The 18,798-nt window shown below is 37.6% G+C and overlaps 2 protein-coding genes across 2 annotated transcripts; both read left to right on the top strand.

The window, feature by feature from the left end:
• The first annotated feature begins 6,294 nt into the window (after positions 1–6,294).
• On the top strand, positions 6,295–13,573 carry crtam (cytotoxic and regulatory T cell molecule). Its single transcript, XM_026182286.2, has 10 exons — positions 6,295–6,379; positions 8,356–8,496; positions 8,631–8,783; positions 8,935–9,054; positions 9,810–9,965; positions 10,416–10,676; positions 11,701–11,766; positions 11,880–12,026; positions 12,210–12,296; positions 12,632–13,573. The coding sequence occupies exons 1-10, from the start codon at positions 6,334–6,336 to the stop codon at positions 12,787–12,789; spliced, it is 1,335 nt and encodes a 444-aa protein (XP_026038071.1). The 5' UTR covers positions 6,295–6,333; the 3' UTR covers positions 12,790–13,573.
• A 437-nt stretch (positions 13,574–14,010) lies between these two features.
• Positions 14,011–18,207, top strand: hspa8 (heat shock protein 8). The gene is made up of 9 exons (XM_026181659.2): positions 14,011–14,168; positions 15,138–15,347; positions 15,621–15,826; positions 15,920–16,072; positions 16,155–16,710; positions 16,803–17,005; positions 17,160–17,358; positions 17,438–17,670; positions 17,758–18,207. The coding sequence occupies exons 2-9, from the start codon at positions 15,143–15,145 to the stop codon at positions 17,953–17,955; spliced, it is 1,953 nt and encodes a 650-aa protein (XP_026037444.1). The 5' UTR covers positions 14,011–14,168; positions 15,138–15,142; the 3' UTR covers positions 17,956–18,207.
• Positions 18,208–18,798: the final 591 nt, after the last annotated feature.

Here is an 18,798-nt window from a genome sequence, read left to right as displayed (position 1 = left end):
GAGAAAAATGTTTTGTTGGTCATTCATTTTTGTCATGACATCACTTTAGTTGAGTATCTGAGGCTGAGACCACGGGACTGTAAAACATGATTGTTGGGCTTCATTTCTGTGCTGAACAGTCATTTAAGATTAGTTAGTAAATAACAATTAGTCAATGTTGTTCATGAGACTAAAGTCAACTCACTGTGGCAATGTAAATATAATATGGCCAATATTATAGTATTGTCAGATTATTATGATATATATATATATATATATATATATATATATATATATATATATATATATATATATATATATATATATATATATATATGTATATATAGTCACTGACTTTCAGCTTGTTGTGTTTGTGGATATATGACTGACTTTAATTATTAAGCATTCGCACATAAATGAGTGACGTCATATTCAGTACTTTTGACAGTTCACTCTTCGGCCGCTCCATCTTATTAGGGAAATTCCACATACATGTCAGTTTCAAAACTCAACCCCATCATTTAATTTGTTTTTGATTGAAATTGAATATTACTTAAATTCTCTTAAATTAACTTCCAATATAAAAGGTTTATCATTGATTGAAATTCATTCAGAAATGTTTAACGAATGAGCTGTCACAACTTTCAAGTACAAAGTTGTTATGAAGTCTGTCACATTCCTCCCCTCTTTTTTTCTTTTCTATCCTTTATTTATTTATCCTTCTTATTTCATTGTACTGTATATTGTTACTCTTATTTGCCTTGTATGTCTACTGTACAAACTGAACTGGAATGACTGACTGTTCGCTTTATAATTTCAATAAAGTTTAGAAAAAAAAAACAAGAAAAACCTCTTCGGCCGCTCCCTTCTGCTGTATTTTGCGGCAAAATTATCCACACCCATCGCCGCGCTATGAATTGTGGGATATATGGGACCATGAAGCGTGCACCGGACCACGCTTGATATTTGGGGAAATCGACGGCGTATTTGGAGTATGCATTTGAAGTATGCATTTGAAGTACACTTCGAATTGGGACAGCCGTCGTCACGTGGCGGTGACGTAACCACACTTAAAATGCGTACTTCAAGCGTGCAGACCCTGAATTGGGACACAGCCATTGTTCTCTAAACATTTAGGTCAAACATAGTTCCATCATCTTTTGTTGCTTGACGTTGAGAGTCCTTACAGTATTCAGGTATTGTGCACAACATTACAGCAATTGACACAGACTTAAAAAAAAGAGAAAAAACTGTTTTAAGTAGACACTTTGATGTACTCTGGATAGCAATCTCCTTCATCTTTGTCATTTGGAAGAATTAATAATTCAAAATCCATATAAATCCACCTTGATGTGACCTTACCAAAGACCATCTTCAATCAGCCTCTCAGTATCTGTAAAGGCCACATAGCTGTATGTAGTCTTGTTGCTCTGATCATTGTCAAGGATTTCAACTCTGCCATGTTGGAATACACCAGCACAGAAGTAGGTGGTCCCAAGATCAATTCCAACTGCTGCCCCTTTGGACAGGAATGTTCTGACACAGTTAAAAAGCTCACAAGATGTATTATTCCAGCAGGGGCTGATAAAGGCCTTTAATGCAAACAAGCCATTCCATATTGGAAAAATTCTGTAAGTAGTAGTGTTAGATTTTTTATTTCTATTTTCTGTTTTAACCCTCTCGAGGCAGGCGTTGCAGATTTGCAACAGTTAAAAACTAACAACCTGATTACCTCAGATACATGTTTTATGAGTTTTTTTTACTCAGAAGTACCACTGCAGGACTTGATTGTGCATTAGCAACAAAAAGTTTAATTTGAGCCTGAGAGGGTTAACAGCAAACACTAATATAAGTTCATTTTGGAATATTTATTTCAATGGGAATCTGTTGATTTCCTTGAATTTTCAACAATGACAGCCATTGTCACCTCTAAGGTGATTGCTGGGATAATTGAATAGGTAAGTGTCTGATGTTCTTGGATTTGAGCCATCTGAGGGATTTTTATCGTTTTTACTTAATGAAGTAGATTTCATGCAGGCTTGTCTTTTCTGTATGGAGCCCCACAAAGAACATTGGAGAAAAAAAAATGCATTCGAGATCTCACAAAATGTTTGCGAGATCTCGCAAAACTTCAAACTGGTGGGTAACATACGTCTCCGAAAATGTCGGAGCACTTTTGCAAATATGTGATGTCTTGATAAACCGAGCAGATATTTGAAGTTCACACAGCTACATTTTCGGCTGAAAATATCTTGAAAGTTTATTTTGTGACCCAGAAAGAATAATATTAAAACTAAGTAGATGCTGCCATGTTGGAAACTGGAATTGGCTGGGCCACGCTATGAATTCCGGGAAAGGTTGGGCCATGAAGGATACACCTGACACATCCTTCAAATTGAAATGAAATGAAGGACGCATTTGTCAGCCGCGTTTGGAGCAGCCTTAGAATTGGGAGAACCTTCATCGCCTGGCTGTGATGTAATCGGTCTACAAATGCAGCCTCTGAAGGATGCAGTCTAGGTTTTGGGACAAAGCTAAAGTTACATTACAAGATTTTATGATAGCATAATGTGCATAATAGCATTAAAAAGAAAGTAGCAAAATTAATCCAATATAAAAATATGTAATCTTTGCTGTGGGTGCTCTAAGGAAATCACAGGAATAACATTGCAATAGAAAGAAAGAACTAACAGCATCTATGGGTCTGAGTGGTTCCTGTATAAATCCAAAAATGCATGCAGGAACTGAGGGGATCAAATGACTGGAAAACTCACAAAGAAAAACTAGTTTAGGCATGAAAATGAGACAGTGTTATCATGGAGGTTGTAGTGATCAGGCGGAGAACTGCTGTGCCAGCTGCCATCTTAATGAGAGTGATCCCACACAGCTAGGTGAGCACCTCACTTGCAGTAGCTCCACCCCTAGCACACCTGCCCACAGAGAAAAAAATAAAAATAAAAATAAAAACAAAATACAAGGACAAAGCCAGCTCCAGTTTGCTTTGTGGGTCTATAAGATGGATTTGTTTTAAACCACTGTGTTGCATTACCTTTAATGTCTATGGCATGGTCTAATCTCTGTAATAGAATACTATGGCTAACAGTACTGAATGCTGCACTGAGGCCCATTAATAGAGATAGGCCGATCATATCTGAAGCAAGACTGAAGCAATAATTATTGGTAAGACTTCTTTGAACAGTCTTATAGGAATGGAATCGAATAGACATGTCGATGGTTTGAAATGATTACCGAATTTAACTCAGAAAGATCAATCGCACAATTTAATTTAAGGACAAAACCACAAACTCTAAATTGACAGTGTAAAATTCTAGTGAAACATATATATTTTAAATGTTAAATTCCTGGAAAACATGGACCAGTATTCTTGAAGAAGTTTCTACTTATGCAAAGTGGTTGCTGTCTGCTTTTGCCTTTTTCACCAGGTATTATAGTTGACCTCACAAATAAGGTTACATTAGATAGGGCATCACAGTTTCTCCACCTCATCCTACTTTTTCCATAAAACAAAAACCCCTAGTGGACACCATACATTTTTTTTCTTGTGCATGGTTGAAAGTTACATACTCACATGAAGATCATGCAAATGAAACAGAAATAGTGGAATAAAAAAAAAAGAAAGACAAATTGGATGCTCTAAAATTCGTATTTGTCAAAAATTCGATGCAAATATTCTATGATGCAAAATTTTAATGCTTTTTCAATTTTCAACAAACATTATGTTTAATCACACCAATTCATTGCAATGAAAAATGTATTTTAATAACATACAAATACTTTAACTTTATATTTATATGCACACCATAGATCTTTTATTAGTTTAAACCCATACAGAAACAGAAAATCAGTCAAATTTAATGAATCATATGTGACATGTGAAAACTTACAGGCATCCTTAAGTCAGCAGGATCTGATGACAAGATATGATTGAAATACACGCTTTAAGCTTTGATTCTATATGTTTAACAAAAGTAATGCATTAACTGTTCAGGAAATGCAGGCATTTTTATAAATAGTCTTCCATTTTCAGTGACTCCAAATTAAAAGGACAAACTAACACCTTTTTCAGTGTAAGGATTCTGCTTGATACTTAGATAACGATCTTTGGCAGATAACAACTGCTGCATTTCCTCTCTTGAGATACTCTACTAGGCCACCTTTAGTTGCTGCTTGTTTGTAGGTCTGTCTGGTTTCATGTCTGGCTTTAATAACTGAAAACCCTGCTCTATTGGTAAATGGGGCACCTGTGCACACTACTTTATACAACTTACCTAATTCAGCTATTCAAACGAGCACTTTTTTCTGTGCTTTTTCTATATACAGTGGTGTGAAAAGGTGTATGGCACCTTCCTGATTTCCTATTTTTTTGTATGTTTCTCACCAAACAAATTTAAATATGAGACAAAGATAACACAAATAAACACAAAATGTAGTTTCAAAATGAAGGTGTTTATTATTAAGGGGGAAAAAAATCCAAACTTACATGACCCTGTGTAAAAAAAAATGATTGCGCGCCCCCATTATAACATAAAAAAAAAACTGTGGGGCATCACATCTTTGGAAACCTGAGTTCAATTTCTCTAGCCACATCCAGGCCTGATTACTGCCATGCCTGTTCTCGGGCAAGATACTGTGGGCCAAGAAACTAGCCCCAAATTGCTGTCAGATGCATCCATTGGAGTATGAATGCATGTCGATGTTAGAAGGCACTTAGAGAAAAGTGCTTGTGCCAGTGGGTGTGAAAGAGTGAATTAGCCAAGCTGTGTAAAGCGCTTTGTCTGGTCAGAGTAGAAAAGAACCAGTACATTTACCATCCAAAAGAAAAAGTCTTTTGTCCATCTTCTTCCGATTATCTGGGGCCGGGTCGCGGGGGCAGTAGCCCAAGCAAACAAGCCTAGACCTCCCTCTCCCCAGCCACTTCCTCCAGCTTGTCTGGGGAAACAAGAAGGCATTCCCAGGCCACCCGAGAGATATAATCTCTCCAGGGTGTCCTGACCCAGAGTTGGGACTCCACCCTTTTCCGAGCCCAAATAAATCCAGTCCATTTCCCATTTACAGTATTTACACCTGCATTCAATTTAGAATCACCAGTTAACCTAGTATGACTGTGAACCGTGAACCCCTCTATGTCGCTACACTGTTGTTAAGTTAATGAGGATATTTAGGCAACACTGAACCCCATGCTGAGTTTTACAGAGTGAATGATTTGTAAATTATGTGTTCTATCCAGTTAACTTTTTTGTCTTTCAGGATTTAACATACTTGATGACTGACCCTAAGACCATTCCTCTCCTGTTGTTCTTTTAAGAGTGGGTAAGAGGCATTTAATTTCTGTGTTCACATACAAGTGAACAGAATGTGATAAATGTTTTAAGTTACTGCTTGATATAACATTTTAAGCAACCTGACTTATATGACACATAGTAAAACCTCCCCAAAAGAAATTCACACAGGTTTGTTTCCACTTCTATATATAGTTAGTGAGTACAAGTATGTTTCTGCATTTGCTTTTAAATTATTCTTCCATTTTCTTCTGGAGACTGTAATGGCACCTAATTACTGCAATACCACATTTTTGATCTGACTAAATTCAGTAAATGTTTGTGTCGAGTCTACAGTGGAAAACATCATAAAACCATGAGGGCTATGGCTTTCATTTTCCCCTCGGTACCCACCTGACACAAGTTTCCAACTCAAACATCTTTTGCTTTAGAAAGTAGCCATTTCCTCTTAGTAAGCCACAGATTGGTGGCAAGTTGTTAATCTTGTTGATGTGTGAGTTAAAACTGCAGTGGCAATTCAACCTGAAGTTTAGTAACTGTGTTCAAACCACAGTTACTAATGTTAGGTACTAGCTGGCTACTTGGTTGATAAAGCATCTCTACTGTTTCCAGAGTTACTAATTCCAGAATTAACATAATTTTGGAAAATAAGGAAGGATAATTTTGTCTCAGGTCTTTTACTATAAATGGTAACTGGACTGATCCTTATATAGTGCTCTTCTACTCTATTTAAATACTCAAAGCACTTTTTACAACATGTCATTTTCACACTTTCTATGTAACATTCATGCTCTGATGAACCACAGCCATCCACAAGATAGATAGTTGTAAATTCAACATTCAACTCATGTTTGGCAGCAAAACTACAAACAGGAATAAAATGCAATCATGGTCAGCTTCCACTTCTACTGTAAGGAGTCACATGAGAATCTCTCAAATCAAAAAGTTAGGGGAAACCACAGAGCTGTGATGTCATGGAAGGTCCCATAGTAGAGTACATATAGATGAGTGATGAGGAAGTGCACCAGAGTCAGTGTGTTTCTTCGTGACAGAGATGGAACTAAAACTTGTGCTTAGCGTCTTTGTGCTGTACATTGAGGGTGAGTGTTTGACTTTTTACACTCTTTGGCAGTGTTCGATCTGATAAGTGCTGAAATAGGATCGTAACCTACATGACTGGAAAAAGCAGATGAACACAGTGAGGATGACTATGCCTTGGAGTAAACAACTTCCTTCTGAGGCTGTTTGTGATCTTTTACATTTAGATGATTTATTATATAGAGAAAATTATGGTACAATTACAAGCTCTCATATTTCACACAGAAAGTGCTTCAATTTTCAGTAAAAGACTCTGTTTCATTAGTTATGCATTAGAGGAATTTGCATTTGGATTTCTGTTTGCTCATGTTCACATCAACTGAACCTAGAAAGTTGGGATGCTGCATAAATTGTAAATATAAACTGAATGCAGTAATTTGGAAATCTGCTAAACCCATATTGTATGCACAGTAGAACATAGAAAACATATCAATTGTTTATACTGAAACTTTGTACAATTTCATAAAAATAATAAGCTCATTTTGAATTTGATGGGAGCAACATTACTTAGGAACACTTCCTATCACTGTGTTTGTGTTTGCCATAAATGCAGGTTAAAGCTCTATCGTGCAATACATTAGTCTCTATGCGTAGCACATCTGGTAAGACACCATTAGTGCTATTAAAAGCATGTAAAACAGCTTGGCTTGATAGGAGGAGGTCTGGGTGAACTGGCCTACCAGGATCCTGACCTTTCACCTGTTGAGAACATGTAGCATATCGTGAAACAAAAAATACAACAAAGAAGTCCCAGGAGTAGCTATAATCCTGTCATAAAAGAACAGGATAACATTCCTCCCCCAAAGTCCAGTAACTGCTCCCTTAAGTCCTCCTATGTTTATGGACAGCTCTTAAGAGAGTTGTATTTTTTTTTTTATTAAAATGATAGATTTTCTCAGTTTTAATATGTTATTGTTTTTGTTCTGTTGTAAATAAGATGAGGGTTTGTGGCGTCAAATTGTTGCATTGTGTTTTATTCACATGTTACAGTACCCTGGCATTGTTGGAACTGGGGTTGTATGTTGAACCAGTTCACAACTTCTCAACTCTGTTAAATGACTGGCATAAAATGAAAGTTCTTTAGGACAGTTTCTTCTATGACATAGAGTATATATGTAGACTGACCCTTTAATAGTTGTCAGTAATGGAATGATACAGATGAAAACCTTATAATGAGACAAAATAGACAAAGGAGACTGGCTTTAGCTTTGCATAAGAGCAAACAACGTAACATACACAGTATACAATGTATATATTTTAGTTAGCATTAAGAACTTACTGAGAAATTACATTTTCTGTATTGATCAGGCAATACAAATAAAATTAAAAAAGAAACAGAGACAACCAAAGCCTTGAGGGACATAAAAATGACTGTACTGATGAAAAGTCATCAATACAAATATTGGTGGTTGTCAGTTGATGTAATGGCATGACTAGCACACAAACTGCAAAAATAGCTTTATGACCTCTGCAGTGGTGTCAGTGTGCCCCCAACAAATGTGTTTTCCGTGTGTTATTTGAAACCCACAGAAAAGAAAAAGCCCCCAAAGGCCCCATGAACAACCTACAGCAAATATATATTTTTTCCTCACACCCGCCCTACTTTCTCTTTCACCTTGAAAGCACTGACCACATTACTTCCTGTTAGAACAGAAATGCATCAGATGTATAACAGGGGGGCTGCTTATTTTGTAGCTGCAATGAACAGCATTTTTTTCCTGTCACACCTCCTCCACACACCTACTGTATATATACACAGTGACAGGCCAGTGGCAGAGGTGGTGGCAGATGAGTCAGACTGTGAAAAGTTTAACTGAACTGTTTAAAACTTAACTTGGACATCTGTATGTGTGCCACTGACTTTTTAATTTCAGCAGATGGTTGCTCACTTGTTTTTACCATGTTAGGAAATGTGTTATGCACATTTCGTTCTCAAAGAAACTTTAACAAAGTCAAACTTCCTTTTATTTTATTGCAGTTTCACTTGCAGTATTGCAGCATGTGACGGTCATGGAAGGTGAGAACCTCAGCTTAAGCTGTCCTGTTACCAATGCTGACAAGACCAATGTGGACTGGAAAAACCCTGAAGGATTTGTTATGTTCTTCAATCACAATCAAGGTGAAAATGGCATATTCAGTCACAGTAATGAATGTAAAAACAAAAACTTAAAAAGTGGCAAATGTTTGGGCCAAAATTCAAACAACCTTTGGTGAAAGGCAAACATTAAATAACTTTAAATAAATTGTTTCCAGCCTTAAAGGACAAACGCTACAGAATCGACACACTGTCTGAGTCAAAATTCTCCATCAGTGTTTCCAGCGTCAAATTTAACGATGGAGGCAATTACACATGTTCTCATTATGGAGACCAAATAACAGAGAAGATAGTGGAGGTGACAGTGTTGGGTAAATATTATCTTACGTCTTTCTTTTTACTTTCTTTTCACATCTTTACTAGCGATGGGATCAGACTTTGACAGTTATACTAATTACCAAAACAATTACCACTGTGTTGATCTTGTTTCATAAAACTTTGTCTTTTGTGATTCTTTTGAAGGTTATCCCAAAATGTCAAAAACAAAGCATGAAGGAAAGACTGTCATAAAATGCACTGCTGTGGGGAACCACTTTGCTCCTCAGATTTCTTGGAAAATCGACGATGGGTCAGAATTTCTTGGTAAGTTGGAAGAAAGTGAGAATGATAGTTTGAGGTGTTAGTTAGAAAAATTGCCCTTCAATCAGGATTTTTCCCAGTGGATTTTCCAAAAAGCTGAATTGAGGTGACTACACAAGGGGATGCCATTTTGATATCATTCCCTTGCTGATTACTCATATTTATGTATCATAAAATGTTTTATGATACATAATTGGCAAACAAATGTTTGCTAATTTCTATACATAGATAAAAATAAAAAAAGTTACATGTATATTGTGAACTCAATTCAATTCAATTAAGAGCAGTTAACTAGGAATAAGCACAAAAAGTGAATTTATTTGATACTAGGAAAGGTTGATTCTTTTTGATAATAAATGCAATGTATTCTTCCTAAAACTTAACTACTGTGCTTAAAACCACAGCAGTTAAGAGTGGATGGATGGGTTAGGGTTAGGTTAACATGGGTGTTAACACTTACGTTGCGGAATTTAGACATTTGTAGGTGTATTAAAATTAGTGACAGCAACCAGTGAGTGGGCTCATGTGATGATGATAGCATGACCCACACTTTCTGGAATCTTTGCTACTATGATGAGACTGAACAACGTTCAAATGTTTTTAAAAAAAAAGACTTTAAACAAGGGGGATTTTGAATTTTATTTTGAATTCCACAGAAGAGTAGTTTCCGTTACAAAGGGTTGATTTGATCAAGTGTTGCATTTGTGATGGTGTAAGTTGATGCAATCGATGCTAATGACATCTATCCCATTTTACAGCTCGTAACCAATTCCAACAGGAAGCTAAAAAATACATCTCCACTGGGATGATTGAAATTCTCTCAGTAGAGAAAAGAGTTACTGTGAAGTGTCTTGTTCGTCACCCTGCATTGAAATCAAAACATCTGATGAACTTTGTAAAAATTAGACGAGGCTGTGAGTATATTTCATTCATTTAGTTTTTCAACACCACCACATTATAGCAACAGTTTTAAACATTAAAAGAGTAAAATCATCCATTTTATTATCCATGACTTGTGTACAGTGAATAACTTCTACATAAAATGTTCAATTTGAGGAACAGTGACTGTGTAGTTGTGTCGTCACAGAACAGGGAAAGCACTGGGGTTTTTAACTCATGAACTGCGCCACAAAACAGTCCATAGAACCAGACTGTGAAACTGTCTGACCAAAAATAAAAACAAAAAAAATGGCAAATCCACGTAATTTCCCCATTCTGTGTTGTTAAAAAAATCTAGTTTCCTCTATTCTAATAAAAATGAAGTGTGATTTGCAGATAGTTTTCATGACATCATGAATTTTAACTTTCTCTGAACTGAGTGTTGTTTCTACTCAGTAGTAACACAAGTCCAATTTCTGTCACAGCAAAAGGATCCCACCACACATCCACAGTCAGTCCACATACTGTTAAAGAATCAACAAAAGTGCCAGGGACAACAACCATGTGGATCAGACATAATAGAACAGCAGTGTACTCCACCACAAGAAATGAGAACAAGCCCTTATCAGAGAGCTCAACGGTTCCCTCCAGTCTGCAGGCTTCCACCAGTGACCCAGAGATGTCTATCACTAGATCTCCTCAGATCCCTGTTACAGGCCCTACAGACCCACATCTCAGCACTAGTGGTGAGTGGAAACTGTCTGCATTTTTATTTGTTTTTTATGCCCCGTGGATTTCAAGAAACATAAGGTTTCATATTAGATAACACACCTTAGGATGAGCTTAGGGACACAAAAGAAAGTAGTGGAGAAATGGAAGTTTTAAAAAGAAATACATTTTATTTAGTTCACAATGAATAAAACCCCATTTTACATTTTAAGTTATGCCATACATCATATTTTAAATGAAACTTAAATCCCTCGATCTGCTAAAAAGGAAAGTGAACTTTAGTGGAGAAATTAGCCTACAATACATCTCTTTGTTACTGCTTAGTATTGTGTGTTTAGCATATTACACTAACTGTGAGCCTATGGGGTGGAAACAAGAGTGATCACATACAGTGTCTAAAAGGTCTCTTAACCACTACTGTGGTTGATATAACACCAGATGTGTTTCCTGCAATGGAGAGCTTGAGCTATATGAAACTCTGTCATGTTAGATGTATTCACTGATTGGGAGGCTGCAGCTCTGTGGGCAAACAAAAACTGTTCCGAGAGCATATCTGCTCTGATCATCAGATATGCTCCAAAAAAAGCAGTTTACGTCTTCTGTCTTCAGTGTTTCAAACCTTGAACACTACTGACATGTAATTGGTTAGAAATGCACTATATATGTGTGAATTTACTCACACAGTAAATTCAGTGTAATATTAAAATTTAAGCAGAATGTGTGCAAAACAGTTATTTGTCTTCCATTTTCGCATGTTACCTGAGCTTTATATATTCAGAAAATTACTGTAAAAAAAAAACAAACACTAAAAATTAATTTAAAAAAAAGTCCTATCGTGTTCAAACAGGGTAAGCAATGACACCATTGAGGCAGTAGGCCCAACAGGTTCTTCAAATATGTGTGTTTGATGCCACCTATTGGTTACTCTGGAAAACTACAAAAAAATGGTTCCATTTGAAAAACATAATAGACCTGGACTGTAGTAGCTTCATAGAGTCTGTGTTAATTATTGTACCTCTTTTCTTTACTACACCTTTAAAGGCTGGACATATTCCCCTGAAACCACAGAGAACATCACCATTGATAACATGGACAGTAACACAACAGGTACATTTACACTCAGCTTGAATAGTTAAAATAACAGTTCCTCTTCTCTGAGAATCACAGAGAACACCATGTGTTTTAAAATCCTTAAGGTTCGGGGTTTTCTCTATTTCCAGGGAATTTTGACTTAAACATGCATAGAAAAGACCAAGAAAATTCATCATTGCTGGTCTTGCTAGTGACATGCCTGATCTGTGGCCTTCTAGTGGTCGTCATTTTTTTTGCTATCAAGCTGAGGAGAGCACACATTGCCTGGAAAAGAGGTAAGCAGGTCACGTTTTCTGTTTGATGTCAGACTAAAGTTGCTGTTATTTACAATTTTACTTGACTATAGTCTGGCTAAAAATCATACATTCTTGCAGCAAGTGTGTTGTACTTTCAGGAATTGTGATCTAAATGTATTTTTATTTATCTTACAAAAGATTTGACAGTTTTTATTGTTACAGAAAATGAAGACTCTAATCCATCAGAGGAGAGCAGTAAATCTAAATCAAGCCATGAAGAAAAGACCTCACAAGCACAACGGAGAAGAGGTACAAAACCTTTTAATTAGATGGTTGTTTGCATCTATGACTGTATTATACCTTCTGTTTAAATGTGAATATTATAAAATGTAGCATTTGCTAAAACATGACTAGGGTCATGTTGGCAGCTTAGAGAAACAGCACACTTGTCAACCAGAGGATAAAGTTCACTTACTTAGGGAACTCAAACTCAAAAATCCAATTAACCTTTACATATTTTGAATCCCAGTTAATGGTCAGGGAGTGCTTTCATTGACACATTTTGCCCAGTACACTGTAAAAACTGCCTTATCCTATCTTAAAAGAGAAAATGGGATATTTATTGGTATTCTTTATTGTTACAGGCCTCTTCAATACAGCCTTCACACAGTATGTTGTTGAAGAACCAGCAAAGACGATGACTTCAGTGCAAAACACAGCTGTGATCACAGCAACAACTTCTCAACATCAAACTACAGCACAAACTTTAGCCAAATGTGATGCGAAGGAGACATCGCTATAACTGTCTTGAAAACACAGTTTTCATGATATCAGCAATTTTCCATTTTTTTCTGCACTTGCATGGCAGAATACAGGGCAATCATTCACTTATTATTGTTAGGAATATGTGCTTACTTATGGTAGGTAGAACCTACCTTTGATCTTCAGCAGCATCAGTTCTTGGTGCCATGAATGCCACAAGATGTTGAAAAAAACGACTTAAAGTATCTACATTATGTTGACATTATTCATCACATCATTTGTCTACTGTACTTTTATCCTTGTTTTCATTCTGTTACATTGCTACAGCTACCGAAGTCCACTGAACTCACTGTTATGTTCATGAGGGTTAGATTTCCTGTGTGTAATGGTCAGTAGAAGATCTCATAAACATATGCTCATGGTCAGACAAAGGAAAACATTTCCCCATACCGATACATAACCTGGACTGTCGAGGTCCATTCAGTCTAACAATTGACGACAAGTTAATCCCCCCCCCCCCCCCCTTACATCATCAGTCATGCCATGTTTTTGTTTTATATGAACATTATATGTAACGCACCTGACCTGTATTTACAATAGTAGATAGCACTGCTGCTATATGACTGGCGGATGACCAGCATCAGCAAGAATAAGCATGTCTGCAGGTGTTCCTAATGAACTGTTTGAATGTCTACACAGGATCAAATGTGGCAACATAATATCTGTAATATATACTGTGTGAATATAGCATATATGTTGCCTTGTATGTATATATTTTGTATGTTTGGGTTGAACATGTAGCAATAAATTATATTTTGCTATAATATATTGTTTTTGAGCATAGATAACAGGCTATGGGAAACATTCATATCATATACATATTATCAGCACTCTGTGGCTTTGTCTCTGAAAACGTGTCGAGCATTAATACGGTAATATAACACTAAGGTCTATATGCATATTTTAAAAAATAGCTCCATAATATATCAATTATGTATGAACTTAAAGAGCGTTATGTAGCTTACAAAAAACAGAAGCCAAATCAAGCACCGAACATGACTGACATACTTAACGGTAAAATCTAAAAAAAAAAGAAGAGAGAGATGATTTGCCTTCTACACTTCACACAAAGCTTCCATCTTATGGCATGCGGGTATTCACAACCATTATGAAGCAGTCACAATAAAGCAGGAAGTGGGATGGATTGTGTCTCGCGTCATCGGTTCACCAAAGCCTCATTGGTGAACCGATGAGGAAAGACTCAGTGACTGCGCCGATTGGATGCTGTGCCGGTGATATAAAGGGTTCGGCTAAAGGTTCAACCTCCTTTCGCTTCTCATACCGGCAGGGTTGAGTCACCGTGGCGCTAGTCCATTCCAGCCCAACAATACCCACAGTCAACCTCAGTTCAGTAACTCGGTAAGTCATTCTGAAATACATTGGTGTTAACAAAAAGTTCTAGTATATTAGTTGAATTTGCTGGCAGGATTTGCTTTATGTATGACTGATGTGCATGTTCACTGGGGAATGCTGAATTTTCTCCTCGTGTTAAATGCTTGACGGTTATTTTATTAACAAATATGTATCGCATAGTGAATTATGAAGGTGAAAGTATTCATATCATTGTTATCGAGGCGTAATCATCGACTCAAATGCTGCATTAAGGCTATATAATGGCGGAGGGGGAGGGGGGGTGGAGAAATCCTGACGCGTTCGAGAATGTTCTCGAACAACTGTTAAGCTACCCGGATACCCGGAATATACAGGCTTCCGGTTTTTGTTTTTTTGTTGTTGTTTTTTTACTCTAGAGCAAAAGTAAAAGGTTTTGTAAATCTTTTCAGATTTAATTCTTTAAATATTTTCTTGTGCTTTAGACACATTTTAATACAATAGTTTTAGTATCAAAGCACTCTAGCTTTTAGATTTCCGGTTGTACCAGTTTGCTGTGCACGTGATTTATGACTGACGCATGGCTATTGCTTGGCCATGAGCCATGCTCTTTCAAGGCGGGTTCCTTCATTTTTTTTCTGTAAGTGGGTGGGTTGTTGGAATTGGGGTTTGTTAGCCCAATAACGTTGTTAAAATGCTTAATGTTTTATGGCCAAGGGGAAAATAAAAGCTCTTAATCAAATTTATATAATCAATATAAATTTAAAAGACAACTCTAAATTAAACTTGAAGGATAATTAAAGCAAATCAACTAAAACCATATGTTTTTGTTGTACATTCTAGTTCTATTAGTCTAAATTGCCTTAAATTGAATAATTGGGTAAAATGTAGTTGTTCAATTGAATTTGACATTAAGCATGTTATAAAGGATTGAAGTAAAAAAGTTACAGGTAACTAGAAGACCAATATAAATGTAACACTGTTCTTGCATCTCTTTAGGAAACATGTCAAAGGGACCAGCAGTTGGTATTGATCTTGGGACCACCTACTCCTGTGTTGGTGTGTTCCAGCATGGCAAAGTTGAAATTATTGCCAATGACCAGGGCAACAGGACCACACCCAGTTATGTGGCCTTCACAGATACCGAGAGGTTGATCGGCGACGCAGCCAAGAATCAGGTTGCCATGAACCCCACAAACACAGTCTTCGGTAAGGGTTAAAATTTTACTTAACAGTAAAAGTCAATTTGGTTGATGAATACCAATTTTTTTTCAAGGTAGGACACCTTGAAAAAATTGGTATTCATCAACCAAATTAAGTTAACGCCTCAGTTTTACCACCCATGAGCTTGTCTTGAAGCAACTCATCTCTGTTAAAGACCAGTCTTGAGCCTTGTGGATTTGAGGGAAGAATGATATGACTATTGCAGAAGTGTATTGCATCTTTTTTTAAAAAATAACTAAATATAACTTTCTCTTTCAGATGCCAAACGCCTTATTGGCCGGAGGTTTGACGATACAGTTGTGCAATCAGACATGAAGCACTGGCCATTTAATGTCATCAATGACAATAGTCGCCCTAAAGTTCAAGTTGAGTACAAGGGTGAATCAAAATCATTCTACCCAGAGGAGATTTCCTCCATGGTGCTGACAAAGATGAAGGAGATTGCTGAAGCCTACCTCGGAAAAGTATGCTCTGAATTTTCCTTTGTGGAATAGTCGCAAGTTTTCACATGACTCATCAATTTAATGTCCATATTTTTTTTTTTTTTTACATTTCAGACTGTCAACAACGCTGTAATCACAGTGCCCGCTTACTTCAATGACTCTCAGCGTCAGGCCACAAAGGATGCTGGCACTATCTCTGGCCTGAATGTTCTGCGCATCATCAATGAGCCCACTGCAGCTGCCATTGCTTATGGGTTGGACAAAAAGGTAAATGGGTAAAAATTTATTCTGGATTATACTACTTTTTTGTTAACTGTCTGTTCTTAAGCACTATCAAATCTGTTCTCAGGTTGGATCAGAGAGGAATGTTCTCATATTTGATCTTGGTGGTGGCACCTTCGATGTATCCATCTTGACCATTGAGGATGGTATCTTTGAGGTCAAATCCACTGCTGGTGATACTCATCTTGGTGGGGAGGACTTTGATAACCGCATGGTCAACCACTTCATTGCAGAGTTCAAGCGCAAGTACAAAAAGGACATCAGTGACAACAAGAGGGCTGTCCGTCGTCTGCGCACTGCTTGCGAGAGGGCAAAGCGCACCCTGTCTTCCAGCACACAGGCCAGTATTGAAATCGACTCTTTGTATGAAGGAGTTGACTTCTACACCTCCATCACAAGGGCTCGATTTGAGGAGCTCAATGCTGACCTCTTCCGTGGCACCCTGGATCCTGTGGAGAAGTCACTCCGCGATGCCAAGATGGATAAAGGGCAGATTCATGACATTGTATTGGTTGGTGGCTCCACCCGTATCCCGAAGATCCAGAAACTTCTCCAGGATTTCTTCAATGGAAAGGAGCTCAACAAGAGCATTAATCCAGATGAAGCTGTGGCCTATGGAGCTGGTAAGTTTTCAGAGGAGAAAAAAGCTACTGATGATAGCTGCCCTATTATAATCGGAATTTAGTTATCTTGAAATAATTTTTTTTGTTTTTAGCTGTCCAGGCTGCCATCCTGTCTGGTGACAAGTCTGAGAATGTGCAAGACCTTCTCCTTCTGGATGTCACACCTTTGTCTCTGGGTATCGAGACTGCTGGAGGTGTTATGACTGTCCTGATTAAACGTAACACCACAATTCCTACCAAGCAGACCCAAACCTTCACCACTTACTCTGATAACCAGCCTGGTGTGCTCATCCAGGTAAGTGTAGCCTTATTTATCTTGGCCTTTTAATTGAAGTTATGTTAATTTCTGCCATTCACATTCCACTAGAGATTGAGACTCATGTTGTCAGACATTAGCATTTGTGTAGATGTGGAGTGGAAAAATTATTGGCTGACCTCTATTTCAACAGGTTTATGAGGGTGAGCGTGCCATGACAAAGGACAACAATTTGCTGGGCAAATTTGAGCTAACTGGAATCCCTCCTGCTCCTCGAGGCGTTCCCCAGATTGAAGTGACATTTGACATTGATGCCAATGGCATCATGAATGTCTCTGCTGTTGATAAGAGCACTGGCAAGGAAAACAAGATTACCATCACCAATGACAAAGGTGGGTTTTGATTGATGACAGTTTTGATTGATGACATCAAAATTCTGGCACAACTTGTGACTCTTTGCTGTCCTTCTAGGTCGGCTCAGCAAGGAGGATATTGAACGCATGGTTCAGGAAGCAGAGAAGTACAAGGCAGAAGATGATGTTCAACGTGACAAAGTGTCTGCTAAGAACGGCCTGGAGTCATATGCTTTCAACATGAAGTCCACTGTGGAGGATGAGAAGCTGGCCGGCAAGATCAGCGATGATGACAAGCAGAAGATCTTGGACAAGTGCAATGAGGTCATCAGCTGGCTGGATAAGAACCAGGTAACCCCACCCCCAAGCACACACCAGAAAAAAATCACAATAGTATCAATTGCTATGAAGGGCTTATACAATATCTATATTTTGTAGACTGCTGAGAAGGACGAGTATGAGCATCAACAGAAGGAGCTGGAGAAGGTGTGCAACCCTATCATTACCAAGCTGTACCAGAGTGCTGGAGGTATGCCTGGAGGAATGCCAGAGGGCATGCCTGGTGGCTTCCCTGGAGCCGGTGGTGCCGCTCCTGGTGGTGGATCCTCTGGACCAACCATTGAGGAGGTCGACTAAACATTCAGCTATACCAGCTGCTACCTGACGTGTTTTCTAATAAAGTAACCCTCCTAGAACAAGTAAAATGCAGGAGTGAAATTTAATGACCTAAAAACAGGGTTCAGAGATGTCATTTATGGCCATTGTTTGCAACACAGGTGCAAGGGAACAACTTGTAGTTGGCATGATTGAGCAGAGTCTTCAAATGTCAAAGTGTTTTGTGTATGGAGATGTAACTGCCTTGACAATAAATTAATCTTGCAACCCTTATGTGTTGTACATTAACTTCTAACTTGAAACTGGAAGCTCTTAATTTATCTCAAAGTAGGATCTGTAAATATCTTGGGGTGGGGTGGGCACTGTCTTAATGCTCTATTGACTAATTTGTGAAATTCTCAGGATTCTTTGTCAAATGTGAAATGAAACTAGAAATTCCTATGGCTTACCTGTAGGTAGGTTCAAAGTAAACAGGGAAAGTATCCTCCCTGTTACTTTACCACTATGGAACATGAATCTACAGAATGGGCTCAACATTTCTAACAAATACACTCCAGCTTTTTTTTTTTTTTTTTAAGTTTTAAGTGACAATTTATTAAATGGTAAAAGGAGGAAAATAAGCATTTTGTATAACAAATTTACTAAAACAATGTTTTAACCCTTGGATGCACAGCCTACGAATATCTACACTCTTCCACAAATGGGGTCAAAAATAACCCCAAATAAAATCAGTGTTTTGCTGTAAACTTAGTACTTCAAAATCTTTAAAATGAAGAGTTGTAATATTTTTATATTTGAGGTATTCCTCATGAGGCACTTTGCATTTTTATTAATTTTAAGGAACTGCAGTTTTTGTATCGCTTG

Source organism: Astatotilapia calliptera, chromosome 10, assembly GCF_964374335.1.
Source record: "Astatotilapia calliptera chromosome 10, fAstCal68.1, whole genome shotgun sequence".
Lineage (NCBI taxonomy): Eukaryota > Metazoa > Chordata > Actinopteri > Cichliformes > Cichlidae > Astatotilapia > Astatotilapia calliptera.
The sequence above is the reverse complement of the archived record's forward strand: the minus strand, read 5'-3'. Positions and strand labels throughout refer to the sequence as shown.

What these genes read in the sequence shown, in the direction of transcription:
- hspa8 (XM_026181659.2), top strand. Translation starts at nt 15,143, where the DNA reads ATGTCAAAGGGACCAGCAGTTGGTATTGATCTTGGGACCACCTACTCC. An exon ending in AGCTGTGGCCTATGGAGCTG is followed by an intron (nt 16,711 to 16,802) that starts GTAAGTTTTCAG and finishes TTTTGTTTTTAG; the next exon opens with CTGTCCAGGCTGCCATCCTG. An exon ending in GCTGGCTGGATAAGAACCAG is followed by an intron (nt 17,671 to 17,757) that starts GTAACCCCACCC and finishes TATATTTTGTAG; the next exon opens with ACTGCTGAGAAGGACGAGTA.
- crtam (XM_026182286.2), top strand. Translation starts at nt 6,334, where the DNA reads ATGGAACTAAAACTTGTGCTTAGCGTCTTTGTGCTGTACATTGAGG. An exon ending in TGTAAAAATTAGACGAGGCT is followed by an intron (nt 9,966 to 10,415) that starts GTGAGTATATTT and finishes TTTCTGTCACAG; the next exon opens with CAAAAGGATCCCACCACACA. An exon ending in ACACATTGCCTGGAAAAGAG is followed by an intron (nt 12,027 to 12,209) that starts GTAAGCAGGTCA and finishes TTATTGTTACAG; the next exon opens with AAAATGAAGACTCTAATCCA.